Source organism: Perognathus longimembris, chromosome 2, assembly GCF_023159225.1.
Source record: "Perognathus longimembris pacificus isolate PPM17 chromosome 2, ASM2315922v1, whole genome shotgun sequence".
Classification (NCBI taxonomy): domain Eukaryota; kingdom Metazoa; phylum Chordata; class Mammalia; order Rodentia; family Heteromyidae; genus Perognathus; species Perognathus longimembris.
The window spans coordinates 56,248,554-56,272,677 of NC_063162.1; the positions used below are offsets into that span (position 1 = coordinate 56,248,554).

The 24,124-nt window shown below is 47.7% G+C and overlaps 1 protein-coding gene across 1 annotated transcript; it reads left to right on the top strand.

The window, feature by feature from the left end:
* Positions 1-741: 741 nt before the first annotated feature.
* Cdhr1 (cadherin related family member 1) lies at positions 742-23,316 on the top strand. The gene is made up of 17 exons (XM_048335916.1): positions 742-796; positions 1,468-1,563; positions 2,897-3,042; positions 3,874-3,924; positions 5,293-5,382; positions 7,892-7,978; positions 9,387-9,503; positions 10,342-10,485; positions 11,589-11,667; positions 12,316-12,416; positions 15,861-16,064; positions 16,726-16,878; positions 18,842-19,006; positions 19,559-19,626; positions 20,184-20,412; positions 21,354-21,611; positions 22,786-23,316. The coding sequence occupies exons 1-17, from the start codon at positions 742-744 to the stop codon at positions 23,314-23,316; spliced, it is 2,574 nt and encodes an 857-aa protein (XP_048191873.1).
* Positions 23,317-24,124: the final 808 nt, after the last annotated feature.

Consider the following 24,124-nt stretch of genomic DNA (forward strand, 5'->3'; position numbering starts at 1 on the left):
CGAATGTCTGGGTTGTTTCCTAGCCCACTGGCTATTTTATCTTCATGAATACTCAGCTCAGATGAAAGTCCTTGAAAGCCATAGAGGAAGAGTATGACAGAGGAAATCTCCAGCTGGGCACTCAGGAGAATGAGGTTTGAGGATCTCAATGCAAAGCCAGCCTGGGCAGAAAATTTCTTGGGCCTCTTATCTCCAATTGACCAGCACAACGCTGCAAAAGGGTGGAGCACCAGCCGCCAGGGGAAAAGCTTCGAGACAGTGCCCAAGCTCGGAGTTCAAGCCGCAGTACTGGAACCCTCCCACCTTGCTGCCCTAGACCAACTGCAGACTTTCCCGGACTCCATCTCTTCCTCACAGCGCCCCATCCCTGAGGCCCAGTGACCCTTCGCTCCTGAGAGCCAGGCGGGGAGAAGCGGGGCAGAGGGAGGCGTGGCAGGAGGAAGGGCATCCGTGGCACGCCCTCCCGCCCCCTTGCAGTGGCTGGTGCCCACTAATTGGCCTCATTAGGCAGTGGGCAGGAGCCGTCCAGCTGCGCAAATCCCAGGAGTGTCATCCGCTTAGCGCCCCGGTACCGCCCCGCACTCCCGCCCCGCGCCCCTCCCGCCGCCGCCGCCGCCGCCGCCGCCCGCGCTGCACTCTGCGCTCCGCGCTCTGCCCGCGCGCCCAGGGCATGATCCGCGCTCCGGCGCCCGGTCCCGCTGGCGTCGGCGGCGGCTGCGCTCGGCACCCACCCGGGGAGACATGAAGCGCGGGCCGCGGGCCGCCCTGGCCCTGGGGCTGCTGCGCTTCTGCCTGGGTGAGTGGACACGGCGGGGGCGGGGACTCGAGGGGACCCTCCGTTTCTTCCCGCTTGGGCTCCAGAGGCACCGTCCTGGTTCCCAGACTCAAGCCGCGGGACGCGGGAGGGCGGGTGAGGGGAGCCTTCCGGCCACCAAGCCCTGTCCGAGTAGTGTGTGTGTGTGGGGGGTGGTGGTGGTGGTGGTGGGTAGTGGGACGCTCTCAGAGCGCGCCCCAAGAGCGGATTTGCGCTGGAGCTAGTGTCGTCCTCGGTGCTTGGCCTCTGACCCTGGGCGGGAGGGTTTCCTGCTCCGCCGGCGGCATGCGGGGTGGGGGGCGGTCCTGCCTCCTGGCCTCGTGGGGTCATCTGAGCCAGGTCACTGCCCCGCCCTGAGCAAGGCTTCCCTGTCGATCCTTGGATGGAGAAGGGTTGTGTAAATGCTCTCACATCGTGTATGTCCCGCACAAGCTTGAGGCCCACAGCAGTGAGGTGAAGTGGGGGAGATCTTCAGGGTGTGCCAGTGGGGACCATCGGGGCGCTGTGGACAGCGAGTCAGAGCATCCTCCTGCCCACTGGTCCTTAGTGTCCATGCTGCTCTCTCTGTCTCTCTTTGTCTCTCTGTCTCTCTCCCTCTCTGTCTCTCTTGTTCGCTCGCTCTGGATGTCTGAGTGTCTGTCTTTTCTTCCTAGCCCAGGCCAACTTTGCCCCCCACTTTTTTGACAATGGGTTGGGCAGCACCAGTGGAAACATGGCCCTTTTCAGCCTCCCGGAAGACACGCCTGTAGGTAAGTAGCCTTGATTGACTCCAGCACCTCCCCGGACACCATCGGTCTCCCTAAAGGCAGCTCCCATCCCCTGGACTACAGCATCCAATGCCAGGTTGTGTGCTCCCCAGGGTGCCCTGTTTGTGCTTTGAATTCCCCAGAGTTATGAGAGGAAAGAGAGGTTACCGCTGCTATGGTGACCCAAGAAGCGAAGGCCATTCCTGGGGACCAGAGCAAGAGCCTAAGGCAGCATGCAGGCTGCAGACCGGCTCAAAGATGCTGCTAAAAGACTGTGCAATCTTGAGCACAGCCTCAGATCTCTAAGTTGAAAATCATCAACCTAAGCTGGGTACCCGTGGCTCACACCTATAATCCTAGCTACTCAGGAGACTGAGATCTCAGGATCTGCAGTTCCAAGCCAGCCCAGGCAGGAAAGTCCACGAGACTCTTTTCTCCAATTAACCACCCAAAAGCTACAAGTGGAGCTGTGATTCAAGTGGTAGAATACTAGCCTTGAGCAAAAAGCTAAGGGGTAGTGCTCATGCCCTGAGTTCAAGCACCAGAACTAACACAAATCAATAATAAATAATCCATAAGTCAAGAATATGCAACTGGCTGAGATGTGGCAATGGCAAGAGAGAGAAAAAAGGATGCACTTGCATCCAGAAAACCTATAAAAACCAGTTCAGGCATGTGGTGGGGGATGTAACACTAAACATGGGTAGTCAGTGCTTTTATTCCCCCTTGCCACCTCCCCTATCCCAAGGAGTCCCCTAGACTTGCCTCCCGGAAAGAGGAATTGGTCCAGAGAAATAAAGTTGTTACTGTTAGACATAGCAGTTTCCTCTGTAGACTGTAATGGAGATGACAATCTTGAATGTGGCTGATAATATCTAACAGTTGAAAAGATTAGAGATTTCTTTTTAAGTTGGAAGTCACCAACAGGTGTGAGGCCAGCTGTAAGTGCCCTATTCAGGGCTGTAACTTTGGCACTGAATTGAATATTCACTCTTAACAGTTGAATCCTTAGCTCTGAGCAGTTGCCACTTCATGTGTGCGTGCACACGCACATGCACCTCACTGGGGCTTTAACTCATGGCCTATATACTGTCGCTGAGCTTCTTTGGCTCAAGGCTAGCACTCTACCACTTAAGCCAACAGCTTCACATCCATTTTTTTTTTAATGATTAATAGAGTCTCATGGACTTTCCTGCCTGGGCTGGCTTCAAACTGCCATCTTCAGATGCAGCCTCCTGAGTAGCTTGGATTACAGGCATGGCAGCTGCCACTTTTAAAGGGAAGTTTGCATCCCAGAATCTAAGCTCCTCTCTCTGGTCCTTGTGTTTTATTTCAGGCTCTCACGTATACACCTTGAATGGAACAGATCCTGAGGGAGATCCCCTCTCCTACCACATCAGCTTTGACCCCGGCACTAGAAACATCTTTTCTGTTGACCCCAATTTTGGAAACATCACTCTGGTAGAGGAGTTGGACAGAGAGGTAGGGAGAAAGTTTGAGGAGTGCATTGGGGCAGCTGTCTCCTTGACTTGATGGTCTTGAATTTCTCCTAGCTGGGCTCGGCTGGTATCCATTAGGCCCTTTTGCTAGGAAGGGCTGAGGAGTGGGCTGTTCTCCCTCACTCCAGCAGCTCTGGTTCTCATTAGCAGAGGAAACTTTACTCACTCAGAGTGAATAATGGGCCCCCTCACATCTGCCAGCCCTGCTTACCTTTCAAGGATGTGCTATTAAGAAGAAATCTGCATGTTGAAATTTCTGAAAGAGGCATTCTCAAGACTGTTTTCAAGCCAGTGCTTAGAAAGGCACTGTAAGCCACAGGAGATTCTTGCAGCACACAGGAGAGAGAGAGAGAGAGAGAGAGAGAGAGAGAGAGAGAGAGAGAGAGAGAGAGAGAGAGAGAGAGAGAGGAGAGAAGAAATCAAGCTTGGAAAAGCTCCTGTCTGTGCCCTACTGAATCTACAGGGTTGGAGAGTGGGCTTTTGGGCTTTCTCTCCCTATTGAGAACCTACAGCTAGCTAGTCAGTTTAGGTAGCTACAAAGCTGGACCTCTGCTATGAGGTTGTGGATACCTCAGGTTCAATGGCAGAATCCACTAGCTTCTGGGGGGGGGCAGGGAAAGGTAAAGGAACCCACAGAGACTGCTGTGTGGACTCCGTGGTGGAGGCTAATGTCACTGCACAGCCCCGGCATCCTCTGATCTAGTGACTTTGTGATTGTGTCCCCTACATCTGAGGGGATGGAGTCCCACCCAGTCTCTGGTCCCCGGTGACCTGTTACACCCAAGGCTGTTCACTCTATCCCTGTGCTTTACAGAGAGAGGATGAGATTGAAGCCATCATCAGCATTTCTGACGGCCTGAACCTGGTGAGTCTTGCCTCCAGGGGTCTGGGCTGCATGCAGTCAGGCATGAGAGGGCTCAGTTTGTCTCCCAACCCAGTTGAAGCCTCCCTGGCAAGCTCAAGCAGAGACTAGCATGACTTGCCCAAAGTGCCCACAGCAGAGGGCCACAGTAAGACCAGAGGAGAAGGAGGAAAAGAAGAAAGGAAGAGAAAGAGGAAGGAAAGCAGGGAGGAAAGGAACGAGGAAAAGAGAGAGGGAGAGGGGGAAGAAGGAAGAGAGGGAAAAAATGAAAGAAGAGGGAGAGATGCAAGAAGGGAGGAAAGGGAGTGAAGAAGAAAGGGAGGAAGAAAAGGAGAGAGGAAACTGATAGCAGGCTCTCTCAGCTGAGCTTCTGATGTAGCAACCACACCCATGCATCTCCCCAGAGCTGCTTTTCTCAATTCTGTATCTGCCTTCTCCCAAATGGGTCTTGGCCTCTTCCTTCGTTGTCCAAACTAAACACCTGTCCACGCAGCTGTCTCCCCTCACCTACTTCCCCACAGCCACCATGTTCCCTTGCTCTAATTAGTGCTTGCTAGGATTGCTGTAGTAAGTCCCAGAGGCTCCCCAGCCATCCCAACCCCCCCCCCCCCTTCAAATTACCATCACTAGGAAATAAATGTAGATCTTGGCTCCCCAAATGGCAGCTGCTGGTCCCCACCTGTCCATGTGTCTGTCACTCAGGTGCTCAGGGATTCCTGTGCGATGCCACCTACCTCTCCTCGCCTTTCTTCATCCATCCATCCTACAGCCACATAGACAGGAACCTCCTGTATATCTGCAATCACACCCTGCATCTCACCCCTCTTTGCCCTTGCACATGCAGTCCCATTTTCCTGGCCTATTTTTCTACCTTGGCAAACGCACTTTAGGACTTGTAGCCAGCCCTCCCAGGAGCCCCTCGGCTGCGTACAGCTGGGGCTGAGGCTTTCCTTAGAGCCTCTAGCTCCAGTAATCAATCCTGAGCAATGCCTTTATGTAGGCTATGGTGCACAGCATGCCCTTGAGTGGACCCACACTCTCCAAACCTGGCACACTGGCAATTGTCACCCCAAATGATATCTGTACGTTTTCCTCTAGGTTGATCTTTGCTCCATATCTAAGCCACCCATGGCCATTGCAAATCAGTGCACCATCAGACTCTTTCTCTAAAACAGGACTCAATGCTTGACATCCAGTGTTTGATTCATTTTATATATATTTACTGAATGAATGGAACCAAAGAAAAGAAATGGAGGAGGAGGAGAAAATATGGCAGGACTATGCTCCCAGTTGTCTTAATAGCCAACATCTTTTTATCCACTAGAAGGTCTCAATGTCCTAACTCCTAGCCCATCTATCTGCCTTTATCAGGTGGCAGAAAAAGTTGTGATCCTGGTGACTGATGCTAATGATGAGGCACCCAGCTTCATCCAGCAGCCTTATGTCATCCTGGTTCCAGAGGTGAGTGAGGGCTACAGGGAAGAGAGGATGCTCTCACACAAGCCCTTGTCTGCATTATAGCCCAGAGAACTTGAATCTGGACTGCATAGCACCTACCCATCACCTGCTACTCATTAGAGGGCACTGGCTTCTGTGTCTTCCCCCATCTCTGCCACTGTGACCTCTCATGCAATCTATCTGACTATGTGTGTATGTATCTTATCTTATCTATCTACCTATCTACCTATCATTGGGGAGGGACAGTACTGGGGCTTGAATCCAGGGCCTGGGAACCGTCCCTTAGCTTTTTTGCTCAAGCATGGCACTCCACCACTTGAACCACAGCTTCACGTCTAGCTTTTTGCTGGTTCATTGAAGATAAGAGTCCCACAGATTTTTCTGCCTGGGATAGCTTTGAGTAGTTAGGATTACAGGCATAAGCTACTGGCACCAGTCTCTCCCATGCATTCTTATATCAAAGGAATGTTCACTTAGTCCCTTCCATTGTAATCATAATGCATACTTAGTAGAAATATGGTATAGAAAAGTAAGGGGGAAAGACTGAAAAAATTACTCTCAATCCCTCTGTGTAAAGTTTAAATATCTTTCTACTATTTTTGTGTTTTTTCTTCTTTATTTAACATACTTGTGATTGTACTATTCATGTACTTTTTATGTCCTGTTTTTCATTTAATTTATACCATAAGCCCTTTCTTCACTGACCATAAAATTTGAGTGACCATCACTTTAATAGCTTCCATCAAGTTAACACATTCTGGTTAATGGTTCAGTTAACTGAATCATTCCTTTATGCTTGGATATTTAACTTTGAAAATTTTGCTATTGTAATAAACATCCACTACTAAGCATACTCTCTCTCTCCCTCTCCTTTCCTTCCTCCCTCCCTCCCTCCCTTTCTCCTTTCCTCTCTGCCTTCATTCCTTCTCTTCTTTCTTTTCTTTTCTTTTTTTATTGGAGAGGGTTTTGCTATGCTCCCCAGGCTGGCCTCAAACTCCAGGTCCTTCCACCTGCACCTCTCTAGTGCTATAATTCCAGCATATAACAGACATTTTCTTTTGAGATTATTTCCATGGAGCAGTTGTGGTGGTACATCCTCTAATCCCAGCAACTGTTGAGGAGGAGATAGCAGGATCAAAATCCAAGGCTGGGTCAGATTAAAGTATGAGATCCTATCAAAACCTAAACTAATAATCAAAGGGCTGGAGACATGATAAGGTACTTGCCCAGCAACATGGGGGCTTTAAGTTGAATTTCCATTATAAAAATTGGAGAAGAAGCCAGGTGCCAGTGGCTCACATCTGTAATCCTAGCAACTCAGGAGGCTGAGATCTGAGGATCAAGGTTCAAAGCCAACGCAGGCAGGAAAGTCCATGAGATTCTTATCTCCAGTTAACCACCAGAAAACCATAAGTGGCTTGTGATAGAGTGCTAGCTTTGAGCTGATGAGCTCAGGGACAGCACCCAGACCCAGATTTCAAGCCCCATAACCCACCAAAAAAATGCAAAAGGAGAACAGGAGAGGAGGGGTAAAGAAGAAAGGAAGAAGCAGGAGGGGGGGAGGAAGAGGAGGTAGAAAAATAAGAAAGGGAGGAGGAAGAAGAGAAGGAGGGAAGGGGAAAGGAAGAAGAAGAAGAGGAGGAGGAGGAATTATTATTATTTTTTGGAATTATTTCTTTAAGGAGAGGAAGATAAGTCAATGGTGGCATACTTTGCCTATCTGCTCAGGATCCTATGTTCACTCCCACAAAACCAGATAAGAAGAAAGGGAATTGACGTGTTCCATCATATACTTTTTTCATGTACTAGATGGTTAGGATTCTAGGGAATTGATTATAAAATATTTTCAATACAAAAAAAAAAAGAAGAAAGGGAAGGAAAGGGAGTTGGGGGGGGTGAAGGGAGAGGAGGGACAGAGGACAGAAGAGAGAAAGTGAAAGTGAGAAAAAGCAGCAGGATGGAAAGATGATTTCTTTAAGATACAGAATTAAAAGCACAAATATTTATGTTACCAAGTTGCTTTCCTTGCTTTCTCCTTGTCCTGCAACTTAGAGGGTGGTTTCTCCCTGTGTCCCTTGCCTGTGCCAGGAATTCTCAAAGTTTCAAATGTTTGCTCATTCAACAGGAGAAAGATGTTTCATTCTTACTCTCATTGTGTCTCAGTGGTCTCAGGTGAATTTAAATATGTCAATTTGAATATTGCCACTTCATATTTAAACCCTTTATCTATTGGGGGGGGGTGTGAGACTTGCCTTTTCCTTTCCCCTCTCACTTTGAGTGCATCCCTAGCTCCCTGCCAAGTCTTCTGCCTCCCCCTTTCCTTCCCCTGTTCCCTGCTTCCTCCGCCATGTCTCCTCCATGGCTGGTCCTGCCTTGTCGGGAGCACACTTACATTGACACCATCTTCTCACTATTTTTGCTGTCCCCTTCCCTGGGCCCCCATGCATCTAGCTCCCTGAGAACCTTATCACTGCCCCTGACCCTCCCTTGTGGCTGTGACCCCTCCCCCCAGGACACCCCTTCTGGAAGCAGCATCTTTAAGGTTCATGCAGTGGACAAGGACACAGGCTCTGGAGGAAGTGTCACCTATTTTCTGCAGGTAAGATGGGACATACCCATTGCAGCCGGGGCACCTAGCCACCTTCCACCTCTATCACCAGCACCTCTGTTGTTCTCTATACTACACCAGGATTATACTGTACAACTTGAGAGGTTTTCCTCCCCTGACTGTCACTGCCCTCTCCTTGAAGCCCCAGGACTCACAGCCCTCCACTTCCCCCCATTTCCCCAGGAGGCCTGGATACCCTCAGAGCATAAGAAACCCACCTGAGCTTGGGATGATCAACAGGAAGGAGAAATGAAGAGGAAATTTTCAAAATAAGTAGAGTTATGAGGCCCAAGTGTGCATACCTTTCTCCCTTCATGTCACTTTGACAAAAGTTGTGGGTTCTTCCTTTTACCTCTGGGCCCCCTTTTTTGATACCCATCATGGGGCTTGAACTCAGGGCCTGGTTGCTATCTCTGAGCTTTTTTGCTCAAGACTAGTGCTTTACCATTTGAGCCATAGCTCCACTTCCAGCTTTTTGGTGGTTAATTGGAGACAAGTCTCAAAAACTTCCCTGCCCAGGCTGTCTTTGAACCTCAGTCCTCAGATCTCAGACTCCTGGTAGCTAGGATTATAGGCATGAGCTGCAGGTGCCCAGTACCCCTTCCACCTTTTTAGGTTTCCCCAGGAATGAGCCAAGTCACCCTCCCATGGCTGCGATTTCTGCAGCATTTCCTCTCTTCTCCCTATCTGGTTACCAGTCCTTTATAATTTTTAAATCAGTACAGGTTAGTGGGTAAAACCACAGGTTGTGAAGAAATGTCCTGTACTCCATGGGTACCAAGAGTGCCCCCTACTTACAAGTTATGTAACTCCAACACATTACCTAACTTTTATAGCTCAGCAGGAACGATAAGGCATAGGTTCATTACATTACTGTGAAGATCTCATATATAGAAAGCTACAGTCACAGTACCCGGTGCTTAGCCACTGACCTTCCCCAGCAGAATAAGGGTCTGAAGCACAGGAAGCAGGTGCTCCTGCCAGCCTGCTCCAGCCTGCCCTGCCCCAGCAGGGGCCACCGGCAGCAGGACACAGTCAGGTGCTTGGTGGATCTGAAGGTCTCCAAGATTCTCACCTCTCCATGAGTGTTAAGCCCCAGATACCTCTACCATTCTACTTGCTGGATTTTATCCCACGGCTGCATGTTTTCCAGCTGAGCAGATATAAAAAGCTAAGGACTTACTGGAAGGGAACAATTCTCACTTTGACTGAAGTCCCCAATAAACCCCATGAAGAAGGACCCTGGGATCAGAAAGGCCAGTGGCCTTGCCTATGGAACCTCAGCCTCAAGGCCAGCAAGTCCACCATGAGAGTAGATGAGAATTCCTTCACAAGCAGAGTGCACATTCCTGGGACTGGTCTGAGTTCTGCCCTGACATCTAACTACTCTCTGTTACAGAACCTGCACTCTACCTACTTTGCCATGGACCGCCATAGTGGTGTTCTGCGTCTCCAGCCGGGGGCCACGCTGGACTATGAGAAGTCACGGGCCCACTTTGTCACTGTGGTTGCCAAGGTAATAGAGAGGGTGGGGCAGAGGAGGATCCCCCTCTCCTCAGCCTTCACTAGGTTGACACGCAGTAAGGAGGGGCAGGTAGGTGTGTATCACAATCTGGCCAATAGGCACTTCTCTTTACCCTTGCCCCCCCACCCAATTCCTCTTCTCCAGGAGACCAGCTACCCTCTCATGGCCTCTGCTTCCTCAACTACTTATTCCTGAAGCTTAACTAATTTCCTCAGATTTCTGGAGTGAATAGGGCAGCATGCTTGAGAATCAGCAGTGCTCAGTCAAGCTCCTCCCTCCCCACCCCTTAACCCCAGGCGAGTACCTAGCAGCTTCTTTGACCAGAAGCCCCTTGCAGATCACATGTAAGCTATGAGCCATTCTCATCCATTGTGTTGTAGCTTGTTCGAGGAGGCTTGGAAATGGTGCCAGCTGCCCTGTGAGGGTTCTGCTCAGGGCACACTTTCATTACACCTAAGTCGTATTCCTGGTGAGCCTCTCTCAGGAACTGTTGGATGCTTGGTTCCTGGTGGGAAGTGAGAATTCAGCTCTGACTCTTCCCTGCTTTGATACTGGCTTCCCACTCCATGTCCCCAGAAAGACCTCATATCCAAAGGAATGTTGAGCATGTTGAGCACTGACGGAAAGCTTTCATGTGTCATCTGATTTTCCCAGCATCCCTGCAAGGGGACAATGAACTTCAGGAGTACACAGATCTCACTCAGCCAGGCAGCTGACCTCACAGCCTGTAGGTGGCAGGAGACAGTTTCCAGTGGAACCTGTCTGACTCCTGAGCCAAGCCCATCTGTATTCCTTAACCCTCCTTTCTGTGTCCGGGATTCCTCTCTAGGATGGTGGAGGCAAGCTTCGAGGGGCCCACGTGGCATTCTCAGCTACGGCCACTGTCACGGTGAATGTGGAGGATGTACAGGATACAGCCCCAGTTTTTGTGGGCACACCCTACTATGGCTATGTGTATGAGGACACACTTCTGGTAGGTGGTTGTGTCCCTCGTCCAGTATCTCCCTCAGACATACCCTGCCCTGTTCTTTGCAATTCCCAAGTCCCACTGGCTGCCCTTCCCACACAGATGTTGGCCCTGGACTTACCTGGGCTTGGGACACAAACATGTTCTTTAATCTTCTGAAGAGTAAGAGAGGGGAAGAAGCTCACACAAAGGTGTGCAGCATCTCCTGTGTGCTGAGGCTGGGTGCAACATTTGTTCATGCATTCCCAATTACTCCAGCCCAGACACATAGATCCGCTGCTAGAAATGAGTGGGAAATGAGGGGGTGCCAGGTGGCAGGCAGGCTCAGCTTAGGAAGAGCATTTCTCATACATCCAAAAGTTTCCTTTGTGCCTTGTCAGCCCCAAACCTATAGCCTGGATCAGTGGTCCTACCATGATCAGCCACTGCAGAACCACTATGATGTTTGTCTGGTTTCCACAGGCCCAGCAGGAAGTTAGTCTCAATTCCCCTCCTGTTTAGACTTCTGGTGGCCTCCAGACAAACCTCCAATGTTTCCACTCAGCCTGACCTCCAAGGTTCATCCTGCATGAGTGCAATTCTCTTTCCCAGTTTAGCTCAGGCGCTGTGATTCCTATCTCTTTGACTGATATCCTGGAGGTCACAGGATCAAATCCTAAATCTGAGACCTGCTGTTAGAGGTGCTCTGTGACTCCTCCTACTTCGCTTCCACCTACCTCTCACGTCTACCCCTATACCTCTGGGTAGGATGAAGGCCAAAGATGTCAGACAGAGCATAGTGAAGCTGGAAGTAGAGGGTTTAGAATGAGGAATGAAATAAGCATGGAATGAGCAGGAGTCAGTCAAAAGGCTCAAAGTCTCTGGGAAGCCCAAACTCTGACCTGGTGGGTTAGGAAGTGGCCAGGTTCACACTGTCTCTCCACTCCTGGGAGGCCAGTGGGTATTGAGACTTCTCATCTCAGCAGGACAGAGTAATGCTCTAAGGCCAGTAAGGCTTGCTCGTTAACTGTGTGGGAGCATTGCCTCCTCCCTGTGATAGAGCAGAATCTAGAGAGAGGAGATTCCAAGGATATACATCAAGCTCAGGGAGTTTGCTTTTGTCTCCAAAGGGCTCAGAGGTGCTGACTGTAGTTGCCATTGATGGAGATCGGGGCAAACCCAACCACCTCCTCTACAACCTCATGAATGGTGAGTCTGGACACTTTTGGGGTGATGTCTGAATTTCTAAGTGAGTAGAATTGTTTCCAGCCTTTTTAGAATCTGGTTCCCTCACCTACAGGCCTAGGGGGAGCGCAATGCTTTGGAGATGAGGGGCAGGAGATGAGTGCTCCATCCCTGCTTTTCATTATACCCAGAATGGGTCCCATGAAGGGCTGGAGAGCAACACAAGCTGCGGCCATTGCTCCTGTCATGCTGGGCATGCTGTCATAGTTTTTACACTCTTAGAATTGCTTCATTTTGTTCTTTTTAGCTTTTTTTTTTTTGCTTTAGAGCATATAGTTGAATTAAATAATTAAATGCAATGATGCTCTGACATCTCCCTAGTGTTAGCTCTATAAGTGGATGGGAAAACTGAGGCTCAGAGGTGCTAACCAAGAGCCCTAAATCCCCATCAGTGGACTGGAACCCAGCCAACCCTGGTGTGTACTGTTCCCACACCTAGGCAGAAGCTGAGCAGACATCAGGGTCCCTGGTGTGGCTGCAGCCTTCATATCACTTGGAGCCTGATCGCAAACAATGGCACCTAATAAACTCATGCAGAGTCCCTCTCCCAACTCTGCCTCCCCTGCTCCCTCCTTTGGCCCTGTGCTGAACTGCAGGGTATATCTCTGACAGGGAGTGATGGAGCCTTTGAAATCAATGAGACATCTGGAGTCATCTCTGTGATGCAGAGCCCTGCCCAGCTCCGGAGAGAGGTGTATGAGCTGCATGTACAGGTAACACTCCTCTCTTTCATTTGGCCTGCCTTTTCCACTCTCTAGCTCTGGAAATCTACAAAAGGAATACAACCCAGGGGTTAAATCTGGAGAAGGAGCTAGATAACGCTTCAAGGAGCACTTACTCAGATTGTTGCAGATCAGTGTGGTGTCTCCAGTGAAGAGAAACATGAATTTGCAAGCCAGAATCATGCAAAGGCAGGTGAAGGAAGGATGAATGTAGCAACGCATCCAGTATGGGTAGAATCCAGTCTGTGGATGAACACTGGTGGAGGGGCTGCGGGTGGGAGGAATGAAGGTTAGAGTGGAATAAAGGCATCCAAAGCCATAAGCCTGTGAATAGGGAATTGGCCAGGAGTGAAGTGAATGTGGAGCAGAGCCGATGGGTAGCAATAACAGGAGCATGGAAGAACTCCTAGCCATTCCAGGAGAGCAAGGCTCACATGTGAATGTTGGATTTTTCCTATATCAGGGTCTGCAATCTGTGCAGAGGCTGTTAGAAGGGTTCTATACCAAATTTATAATGCCTTATTGTTTGCTCTCTCAAAATCGTGGGGTTTTTTTTTGGGGGGGGGGGGAGGTGATCCTGAGTTGCTAGGATTATAGGCATGAGCTATAAGTGGCTGGCTCTGTTTTTAATTCTATGGTGTGGCTGTCCTTTTTGCAATCATAATTCTAAAAAGCACTGAAAGATTTGGGTCAGAAGCTCAATTACAAGTTAAAAAGCTCAGGTGGGCACCAGTGAGTGATTCATGCCTGAAATTCTAGTTATTCAGATATAAGGATCCCAGTGCAAAGCCAGCCAGGACAATAAAAACTGTAACAGACTCATTTCCACCTACCCAACAAAAAGCCAGATGTGGAAGCATGGCTCAAGTGGTTGAGTGCCAGCTCTAAGTGAAATGAGAGATCAAGGCCCTAAGTTCAACACCAATCAATACTAACACACTAACACACACACACACACACACACACACACACACAGAGAGAGAGAGAGAGAGAGAGAGAGAGAGAGAGAGAGAGAGAGAGAGAGGTTTAAAAGCTTACTCTGGCTGCTCAGTAACTAGTAGATTTGTAAACTATGGCCAAGAAGAAAAATGTTCTCCTGGGTCATCAATGTATCTAGGGCTGTGGATTCTGTGACTGTCCAGGAGATAAGACATCTATCAGTTGAGAACTATGGTCTCCAGCAGTTGGCAACCCTGGTTTCAAGTCAGGTATGATGGGACCTGAAGAGGAGGCAGGGCCATCCATCAAGGAAGAGGGCCTGTAGGAGTGAAGGAGGTGGGCTGACAGAAGGAAACAATTACAAAGTAGGAAGGAAGCAGATTTCACAAAAGATGGCAATTGAATGGGAATAGGAAGGGATGGCAGAGGGTGGATGCAACTCAGGTTGATACTATATGGTAAGCTCAGGAAAGGAGATAAGATTAGTAGAAGGTAGATGATGAGTCTCTGCCTAGGGGACATTCAAGGTTGGCCATCTAAACTTGATCACACAGGTCTGAATCTTGGAGGAATCTATGTCCACACGAAAGGCATGAGAGGGAATGAGATCACCCTGAGAACAGCTGTTGGGAGAGAGGAGAAGTGGAGCAAATACACAACTACAGGAGCATCAGAGGCTGACTTGAGGTGGAGGAGATCCAGGAGGGATCAGAAAAGTCAGTGGAAACTTGCTGAAAACAGAGCCACATTAGCCAAGTGGATGGAGCCCTTGGAAAAATGCAAAGGTGATTGCGCTGGATGCAGTGTAGGACTCAGTGTGAAGCCTCTAAGTGGGGGACAGGTGAGAATCCAGTGGGGGTAGGAAGTGGAGAAGGCACAGTCTAATGGAAGGACAAAGGGCGAACAAATGCAGCAGTGGTACTCACTAGACACTATGTTGAAAATGAACTATACAACTTGTGGGTGGCGACAGGAGAGAAAAACTGGGAGAGAGCAAGGAAGGGTGATATTGTCCAAAAAGAAATGTACTCATAATCTGAATTACATAACTGCTACCCCTTTTTTCATCACCTTTATAATAACAATACATTTTTTTTAAACAAAGAAGGCACAGTCTTCTGAGAAGGTAGAGTTAGGAAGTTAGGACAGCTGCCAGGTGTGAAGAAACAGGGTCCAGGGAAAGTCATTATAAAAAGAATCCTGACTGAGCCAGAGTACACTTATAGAATAAGGGAGGCTGGAGGAAATAACCAATCCTGGGGTTGGAGGCATGGTTCAGGTAGCAGAGTGCCATGCACTGAGCAAAAGCATCAGATAATATATTGAGTGAGTCCTGGTCTGGAACTAAAAAAATAAATAAAATAAAGTAACAAGGGAAAGGATGTGGAAGAGGAATATATGACATTTGCCATATGATTTTTTGAGGTGACTATGGGCCTTCAGCAACTTCTAATACTTCCAAACAAATTTCCCCAAACATCGTGGCTTAAGCTAACGTACATTGGCTGGGTGCCAGTGGCTCACACCTGTAATCCTAGCTACATAGGAGGATGAGCAATCTAATGATCACAGTTCAAATCCAGCCCACACAGAAAGGTCTATGAGACTCATTCTTGTCTCCAGTTAAGCCAGAAGTGGATTGTAGCTCAAGTGCGAGAGTGCCAGAATTGAGCAAAAAAAGCTAAGGGACAAAGTTTTAGGCCCTGGGTTCAAGCCTCAATGCCAGCACGCACAGACAAAAGAGACAATTTGCATTTATATCTGGCATACACTTCTATCTGACCCATTCACACCTGGGTCTTCACACCAAGGTCTCTTCAATGAGTTCTACAATTAGAGTGTCATCTGGGCCTCAGTTCTCAGCTGAAGGCTTGGCTGGGGAAAGATTGCCTTCCTACTTTGGTTAATTATTGGTATGACTCAGTTGTTCAACATGTTAGCTAGGAGTTATTGTTAGTTCCTTGTCACATAGACTTCTCAGCATAGCTGCTTGTTTCAGCAAACTCAGAAAGGGAGACTTTGCTAGCGAAATGCAAGTTAGAGTCTCTTGTAATTGAACTGCAGCCTGCTTTGTCATTTTTACTATATGTTTTAAATTAGAAGCAATTGCTAACCTAGTCTACCCTAAGGAGAGGGGACCACACAAAGGTACCTGGCATAGCACCAAGTATAGATGCTCGAAAGCAGGAATGTATGGACCACTAATATTCCACTGGAAGCCTGGCACCAGTGGCTCATGCCTATAGTCCTAGCTATTCAGGAGGCTGAGATATGAGGATCACAGTTTGAAGCCAGCCTGGGCAGAAAAGTCCATGAGACTTATCCCCAAATAACTGCAAAAAGCCAGAAGAGGAGCTATGGTTCAAGTGGTAGAGTGCTAGCCTTGAACATAAAAGCTTAGGGACAGCACCAACACCTAGAGTTCAAGCCCCAGGACTAGGAAAAAAAAAAGATTCGACTGGACACAGAGCCATGTCTGTTTGTCCCAACTCCCAGGTGACAGAAGTCAGCTCTCCAGGAAGCCTAGCTGCCCAGGCCATGACTCCAGTCACCATCAGGATAGTGGACCTCAACAACCACCCACCAACGTTCTACGGAGAGAGCGGGCCCCAGAACAGGTTTGAGCTGTCCATGTATGAGCATCCACCGCAGGGGGAGATTCTACGAGGTCTGAAGATCACGGTCAATGATTCTGACCAGGTATGCCTTCTTGCCCTCAAAACTGACGGGGCCTGCTTCAACCCTCCTCTGTATAGGCCAGACAGGTAAAAAAACAATGAGGTGAGAAAGTCTGGCCAGGGGAAGTGGAAGGGCAGTGCCTAAGCTGAGTCTAAATGTATCCATAACCAATTAAAAAATGAAAGTTGAGCCATGCACTGGGGGCTCACACCTATATTCCTAGCAACTTAGGAGGCTGAACTCCAAGGATCAATATTCAAAGCCACCTAGGCAGGAAAGTCTGTGAGACACATTTTCCCCCAACTAATCACCAAAAAGGCAGAAGTAGAGCAAGCTGTGACTCATTGGTAGAATGCTAGCCTTGAGAAAAAGGGGAAAAAAGGATTAGAAACCACACCCAGGGCCCAGGAGGAAAATGAAAACCAGTCAAACGAAAGGTCCTCAGATCCCCCAAACAGGTGTTTTTCCATATGTCCTGCCACACCCTTTGCCCAGTTGTTTGTTATCCTAATAACTGTTGCTTAATCCTCATAACCTGCTAAATCTTGCTGATCCTTGACTGACCTTTAGAAAGAAGAAATTACTCATTTTTTTCAGAGTTAAGGCCACAGGAAGGCTCACCACCCAATTTGAAATGAACACTGTGTTTTTGTTCTTATGTTCTTCCATTTTCCTTGCCCAGGGAGCCAATGCCAAATTCAACTTGCGGCTGGTGGGACCCGGAGGCATCTTCCGTGTGGTCCCGCAGACTGTTCTGAATGAAGCCCAGGTCACCATTATTGTGGAGAACTCTGCTGCTATTGACTTTGAAAAGTCCAAGGTGTTAACTTTCAAGGTGAGTAGGGCTTTGCACTTCCTTACCTGGATGAGGGGAGGGGATCGCAGGAACTCATTCCAACATCATCACAAGTTATCCTGGAAGGGACCCGTGTTACTCCCTTCTCTTCCTGGCCCCACTCTTCTTTCCAAAACCCCTGTTCCTCTGCCTCATGGGGAGCAGGTGATGTCTCAGGGTAGGAGGAGAAGAAGGGCTTACAGACAGCTTCTGAAGACCATTCACAGTCCGGGAACCACAAGGGCTGGTGAGTCAAAAGAAGATTGCCAATAGTTTGCCATTTTAACGGATGCACAATAGAAACTCCAACAATCAGGGCAGATGTTTTCTCATGAACCTTTAACATCTGACGTTTATTCTGATAATTCTACTTTGAAATTTGTAATTATATAAAATTTAAACGTATATAAATAATACTATATATTAACATATAAGTTAGGTACTGGGAAAATAATATCTTATTGGATGTCTTACATAATTATTTATAATCACACACAAACATACACACTCATAACATGCATCAGGATGAAAAATTAAATACTAAAGGAATACTAAAGGCAGGAACAAAGCATGACAACCCTCAAGAAGCTGAGATCTGGTTCAAAATCTTCCTAGGCAGGAAAGTTTATGACACTTTGGTCTCCAGTTGTCCAGCAAAATAAGCTGAAAGTGGAGTTGTGGCACAGAGGTAGAGAATCAGGCGAGTGAAAAAGCTAAGGGACAGAACCCAGCACAGAGGTCAAGTTCTGGTACCGGCCTAAAACAAAAAAAAACATTACTGTCTGCTATCACAACTGTCATGTAGCTCAATGTTTAAAATAACAGAATTCCTGGGTAAAGAAAGAAAATAAGCTGCAACATTAGCTGCAAACATTAGAAAGAACATTATATGTAAGGGACATTATTTCCTTAAAAATGTAAGAGAAATAACAGAAAAAACTGTTAGAAATACAGCAAAATTACTAACACTGTTGATTATAAAATGAGCACCCCAAATACAAGTTTTGCTATATCTCCACCTCCAAAAGAAAATATCCTGAAATGAAAGATTCTTTCTCTTTTACAAAAACAACTAACATAAAATTCCTTGAAATTTCCATAAGAAGAAATATTCAGCATTTAAATAATGAAAAGTGAAGAATTTCACAAAAGAATATAAAAAGGACAGGTATGGCTGAGTGCTGGTATCTCATGCCCGTAAAGCTACTTAGGAAGTTGAGATCTGAGGACTATGGTTGAAAGCCAGCCCAGGCAGGAAAGTTTGTGAGACACTTCTCTCCAATTAACCACCAGAAAACTGGAAGTGGAGTTTGACTTAAAAAGGTAGAGCACTAGCTTTGAGTTAAAAAGGCTCAGGGACAGCACCGAGGCCCGGAGTTCAAGCCCCATGTCCAAAAGAAAAAAAAAAGACAGGAATGTACCTATATGCTTTTTAAATTTTGTTTCTTTTGTTTTTCTTTTTGATCATACTGGGGTTTGAACTCAGCCTCTTGCTTGCTAGGCCAGTCTCTACAACTGAACCACACTTTCATTTTTGCTTTAAAAATGAAAATTCTTCTTAAGTTAATAAAGAATTCACAGCCACCCCAATTAATGCTTACCTAGAATTCCCTTTGAAGAGCTAATAAGAATCCTTGATAAAATTATACGGGTTTGATCTAGAGAAAGGAGCTTATAAAAATAGTAGGAAACTTGAAACTAGAGAGGAATGTGCAGATAAGCAGAGCAACAACAACAAAAATAAGGAGGCCCAAAGACAAATGGAAATGGTGAGAAAGCTGGCATTGAAGCAAGCTTATTGGAACAGAAGTATATGAAGTCTCACAGACAGTAGCTGGAACGGCCTGATGGCAGGTGAGAATGGAATGGGAGACAAGACAGGTAGATGCTGCAGCAGTCCTGGGAAGACAGGTAGTGAGAGGGCTTGAGGCAAACAAGCCTTTGATTCCCCTTCCTCTCCCAGCTCCTGGCTATTGAAGTGAATACCCCGGAGAAGTTCAGCTCCACTGCAGACATTGTGATCCAGCTCCTGGACACCAACGACAATGTCCCCAAGTTCACTTCCCACTACTACATTGCCAGAATCCCTGAGAACGCCCCAGGAGGCTCCAATGTGGTGGCTGTCACAGTAAGCTGGGGACCAGCCCAGGGCCTAGGGTTGATTTAATGGGGCTATTTGCACTGCTGTCCTTTCCTAGCCTCTGTTTCTTCATCTGTACAATGAGTTCTGTGTCCTCTATTACTGCTTGGGGGGGGGGGCGGTGTCAGAAAGGGGAAAGGATCTCCTAGCAAAAGAGCAGTCACAATCTTTAATCTATACATGATAGGATATCTCATCATCCACCTTAAGCTCAGTCAGAAGCAAGTAGCAAGGCCACAGGGAAGCCACTTGCTTCTCATTGTTTATAAGGAGGACTTTTATATACATTTCAGGCCTGGAACAAAGGGACCCATCCTTTTTTTTATTACAAGGAAGAAATAAAAGTTTCCCAGACCTAAACCTTTTGGTTCCAACAATGCACCTCCCTGGAAGAAATCTAGGGGCCTAGAGCAAACTGCAGGTCAGATACTCCCTGGCTGCTGAGCCCTAGGCTCCCCTTCTCTACATTGGAAGCAGCCTTGAACTCCAGGAGCCTCCTGGCTACTTGGCAGATACCACTGGGAGCTTTCTTTCTTCCAGGCTGTGGATCCAGACACAGGACCTTGGGGCAAAGTCAAATACTCCATCTATGGAACTGGATCAGATCTGTAAGTACATCTAGAATTCCAGGTGGAGCTTCTGGCAGAGGATTTGGGTGGTGAAGGTCTCTAGCAATTAACAGCAGGAAAGACTTAAAAGGGATAAAAACATGGCTTGAAGAATCCCCAGGTTTCAAGGTAGGGAGAGAGCAAGTGGTGGAGAAAAGTGATGGAGTCTGAGGTAGAGAAATAGGGGCCCTCACACAGTTAGTAACTGAGAAAGAAGAAGGTCAGGTCACAGCCTGGAGTTCGGGTCATGACCTCCCAAGCCAGGCAAGCAGAACTGGGCTCCAGAAGAAGTGGGCAATGGGAAGAAAGGGAAGGGCTGCAGTTCAGGTTGTTAAACTTCATAGCAGTAGATGGATGTACCAGTTGTCAGATCCACCCCCCAGAATCAGGATGCAAGGCTAACAGAGGATTGGTTGGGATACTTTGGAAAAGAAGCTGAACTATGCATCATGCGTGCACAGGCCTGTGTATGTGTATGTCTGGGCATGTGTGCACATGTAAGCGTGATTGTCTGCAGACAGGCACACCCCTGTGCCTGAACTCTTTGTGCTTGGCAGCTTCCTCATCCACCCGTCCTCCGGACTTATCTACACCCAGCCCTGGGCCAGCCTGGATGCTGAGGCTACATCGAGGTACAACTTTTATGTGAAGGCGGAGGACATGGAGGGCAGGTACAGCCTGGCTGAGGTGTTTGTCACCCTTCTCGATGTCAATGACCACTACCCCCAGTTTGGAAAGAGCATCCAAGAAAGGACCATGGTGTTGGGGACCCCAGTAAGAATTGAGGTAAGTGTTACAGGCCACCGAGCTCCCCTAAAAATCCTCATTCCTGCAACTGGGAGAGACTCTGGGAATTAACATTTAGATGGAATAATGGACTACAAGGTACTTTACAGAAGCTTATCTTTGTACCAACTCAGACAGGTCCTCTGAGAAAGACGACCTTACAAACGCAAACCTGAGGCTGAGAGAGATTGTGTCTGAGTGACCATAGCTGGCCTGCTTCAAAGCCTTCAAAGCAATGCTTTTCCTAATGTGGAGAAAGCATAACCTCTGAAAGCCAACCAAAGAGTTGGAGGCATCCCTCAGTTGGTAGAGTGCTGGCCAATAAGTGAAAGCATCAGGTACTAAGTTTGAGTCCCAGTCTCAAACCGCCCCCACCCCAACAAAAAAGAGAACAGAAACAAGTAAAAGCCAATTGACTTTGGTTTGAATCCCAAGCCCCTTCTTTTCACTTCTCCTTTTTTTTTTTTTGCCAGTCCTGGGCCTTGAACTCAGGGCCTGAGCACTGTCCCTGGCTTGTTTTTGCTCAAGGCTAGCACTCTGCCACTTGAGCCACAGCGCCACTTCTGGCCATTTTCTGTATATGTGGTGCTGGGAAATCGAACCCAGGGCTTCATGTATACAAGGCAAGCACTCTTGCCACTAGGCCATATCCCCAGCCCCCCTTCTTTTCACTTCTGTCCTTAGACAAGAAACTCAATATCCAAGCTTTCCTAGACGAATTTTAGGAATAGAACTATGTAATTTACACATTCAACCTTAAGTGACCCCACTTGTGGTAGAGAAGACATTCTCCTTTCCCACCTTAATCTATTCCAGACAGAATCAGCCAGCTTCAACTCAGCCAGCTCCATACTCACTTACACTCACTCCATGCTCACCCAGCCAGTGTGCCCACATGTCTTGCCTCTAGCCCAGCTCTGTCTACCCCACTCTATGTACAGGCAACAGACCAGGATGCAGAGGAACCCAACAACCTAGTAGACTACTCCATCACCCGAGCAGAGCCAGTCAATGTGTTCAACATCGACGCTCATACAGGGGAGATCTCGCTCAAGAACTTCATCCGCTCTCTCGATGCCCTTCACAACATCACGCCCCACAGAGACTGCACATGGTCTGTAGAGGTGCAGGCTAAGGACCGAGGCTCTCCATCCTTCAGCACCACGGCCTTACTCAAGATTGACATCACGGACACTGAGGTAGGTACAAGGCCATGGTGTATACCTAGACAAAGAGGGTAGCAGACTATCCCTGGCCACTCTCCAACACGAGCAGAGAGAGAAGGACCATCTTCTACTTCCTCCAAAAGACATTCAACGTTAAGACTTTTAATTTTATTTATTTATTTATTAATGTTTTCTTTTCCTTCTTTTTTTTTTTTTTTTTTTTTTTTTTTTTTTTTTGCCAGGCCTGGGCCTTGTTCTCAGGGCCTGAGCACTGTCCCTGGCTTCTTTCTGCTCAAGGCTAGCACTCTGCCACTTGAGCCACAGTGCCACTTCTGGCCGTTTTCTATATATGTGGTGCTAAGGAATCGAACCCAGGGCTTCATGTATACGAGGCAAGCACTCTTGCCACTAGGCCATATTCCCAGCCTCCTTGTTAAGACTTTTAAAATTTAGTATACATTAAATATATAAGAGATTTTCGTTGTAATATTTCCATGAATGGATATAAGGGACTTGGATCAAATTCACTTCTTCATTACCCTCCTAGAGCAGGAGTTTTTAATCTAAAAAGGTTGTTCTAGTTGTAATGGGAAATATTCAGCCTGCAGGCTGCAGAATCATTGGGTACACAATAGCTTTTTGTATGCTTCTGGTCAGTTGCTTGTGTCCCAACCTTGATAATTCTGTATTGCTCTCAACTGATGCTATATTTAAATAGCCCTTAGCAGGAAAACGATTCCCCACTTCTGTGAGGATGATTTGCAACATCCTCCCTCTGCCTGTATTTTTTTCTGTAAAGAAGTCTGTACTTAGCCAGGTGCCATTGGCTCACTGTTATAATCTTAGCCACTCAAGAGGCTGAGATCTGAAGATAGAGGCTCAAAGCCAGCCAAGGCAGACAAATCCAAGAGACCCTTACCTTCAATTAAACAGCAAAAACCTGAATCTGAAAGCATGGATCAGATGGTAGACAGCCTGCCATGAGCAAAAATGTCCGAGCCACACAGCTCAAGGCTCTGAGTAAACTCTAACACAACACTTAAAGAATGAATGAATACATATACACATACATACAAAAAGACATAAACAAATTCCATAATGCTTATCTCAAAGGGGTTCCTGGAACTGGAGGAAACTCCTATATCCATTCTGTCTCCTGGGTAGCAGGAGTGAACAACTGAATGCAGGAGGTGATTCTTTCTTCCAGACACTGTCCCGAGACTCCATGGCTGCCTTCCTGATAGAGACCAAAGACAACCCCATGAAGGCTGTGGGTGTGTTGGCTGGCATCATGGCTGTTGTGGTGGCCATAACTGTCCTCATCTCCACTGCCACCTTCTGGCGCAACAAGAAGTCCAACAAGGTCCTACCAGTGCGTCGCATGCTCCGAAGAAGGCCCAGTCCTGCACCCCGCGCAGTCCGTGTTGAGTGGCTCAAGTTCAGGAGGGCTAAGGCTGCTACCAAGTTCATTCTCAAAGAGGATCCTCCCACCGAGAACTACAACAACAGTGCAAGAAGCTCACTGCCTCCCAGGGCTCCCACTCTCCCCCCAGCCCCTAGGATGGCACCCAGCACAGCTGCCCACTGGACCGTGCCTACGGTCTCGGGATCCCTTACCCCCAAGCAACCCCAGCTGTCATCCAAACCCAAGGACTTGGGAGCACCCATCCAGTCTACCCTGGTGTCTGAGCTCAAGCAGAAGTTTGAGAAGAAGAATGCTGACAAGTCTTCCTTCTAGAGTATACCTCATGGCCCTGCTCTTCCTCTCCTCCCAACATCGACTCCCCGATGCTCCTCACCTACCCTCTACTCGTCAAGAAGATCATGACACCCCCAATTTTATACAGAGATATAACTCATATCCAGGGCTCTGAACAGGGAGAGTCTTGGGCAAGAGAATTCGTGGGCTATGGGATGCTATTGGCAAGTACATTGCCATTACCCAAATATTTGGCACAGCTTGAGGTTGGCTGAGCAGCCTCAAGACCTTGAAAACAACAACAACAGCAACAACAACAACAACAACACCACACACACGTTACCAGCTTCTTCAGGGAGCCTAGAAGCAAGTAGAAGAATGTTAAGGCCCCTCTCAGAGGTGCTGTCCCCAGCCCTCTTTGAAGAGATAGGGAAAAATGGTGGACAGATATGAGGGCTGAGATTTGAGGAGACTCCATATTTATCCAGGTCTTTTGTTTGTATTATGTCACCTTAGGGAAACTGCTTAAACTTCCTGATTGCCTTCTTGCTATAAAACGAAGAAAGTAAACCCTTGTATATAAAATGAAGAAAGTAAACCCTAAAAACATAGTGGTGCTGAGGATTTTAACCAACTGTAAGGCAATAGGAATACAAGGTATTTTTCTGCAGGCCAGAGTTCAGTTTTTCCAGAAAGTATTAAATAAAGCCTTGTAGTTTCTCTGTCAAGTGTCCCTCGCCCTGTGGGCAACCACACATCCGAAGCCTGATGCTGGCTTTGGTCTGACTCACACACTTCCCTTCTGCTATCCCTTTACCCCATGCCACTCTTAGAATGAGAGTCAGGC

Bases quoted from the DNA above. Each gene is read 5' to 3' on its own strand.
- Cdhr1 (XM_048335916.1), top strand. From the start codon at position 742: ATGAAGCGCGGGCCGCGGGCCGCCCTGGCCCTGGGGCTGCTGCGCTTC. The intron at 7,979-9,386 runs GTAAGATGGGAC...TCTCTGTTACAG, and splicing joins GTGTCACCTATTTTCTGCAG to AACCTGCACTCTACCTACTT. The intron at 9,504-10,341 runs GTAATAGAGAGG...ATTCCTCTCTAG, and splicing joins TTGTCACTGTGGTTGCCAAG to GATGGTGGAGGCAAGCTTCG.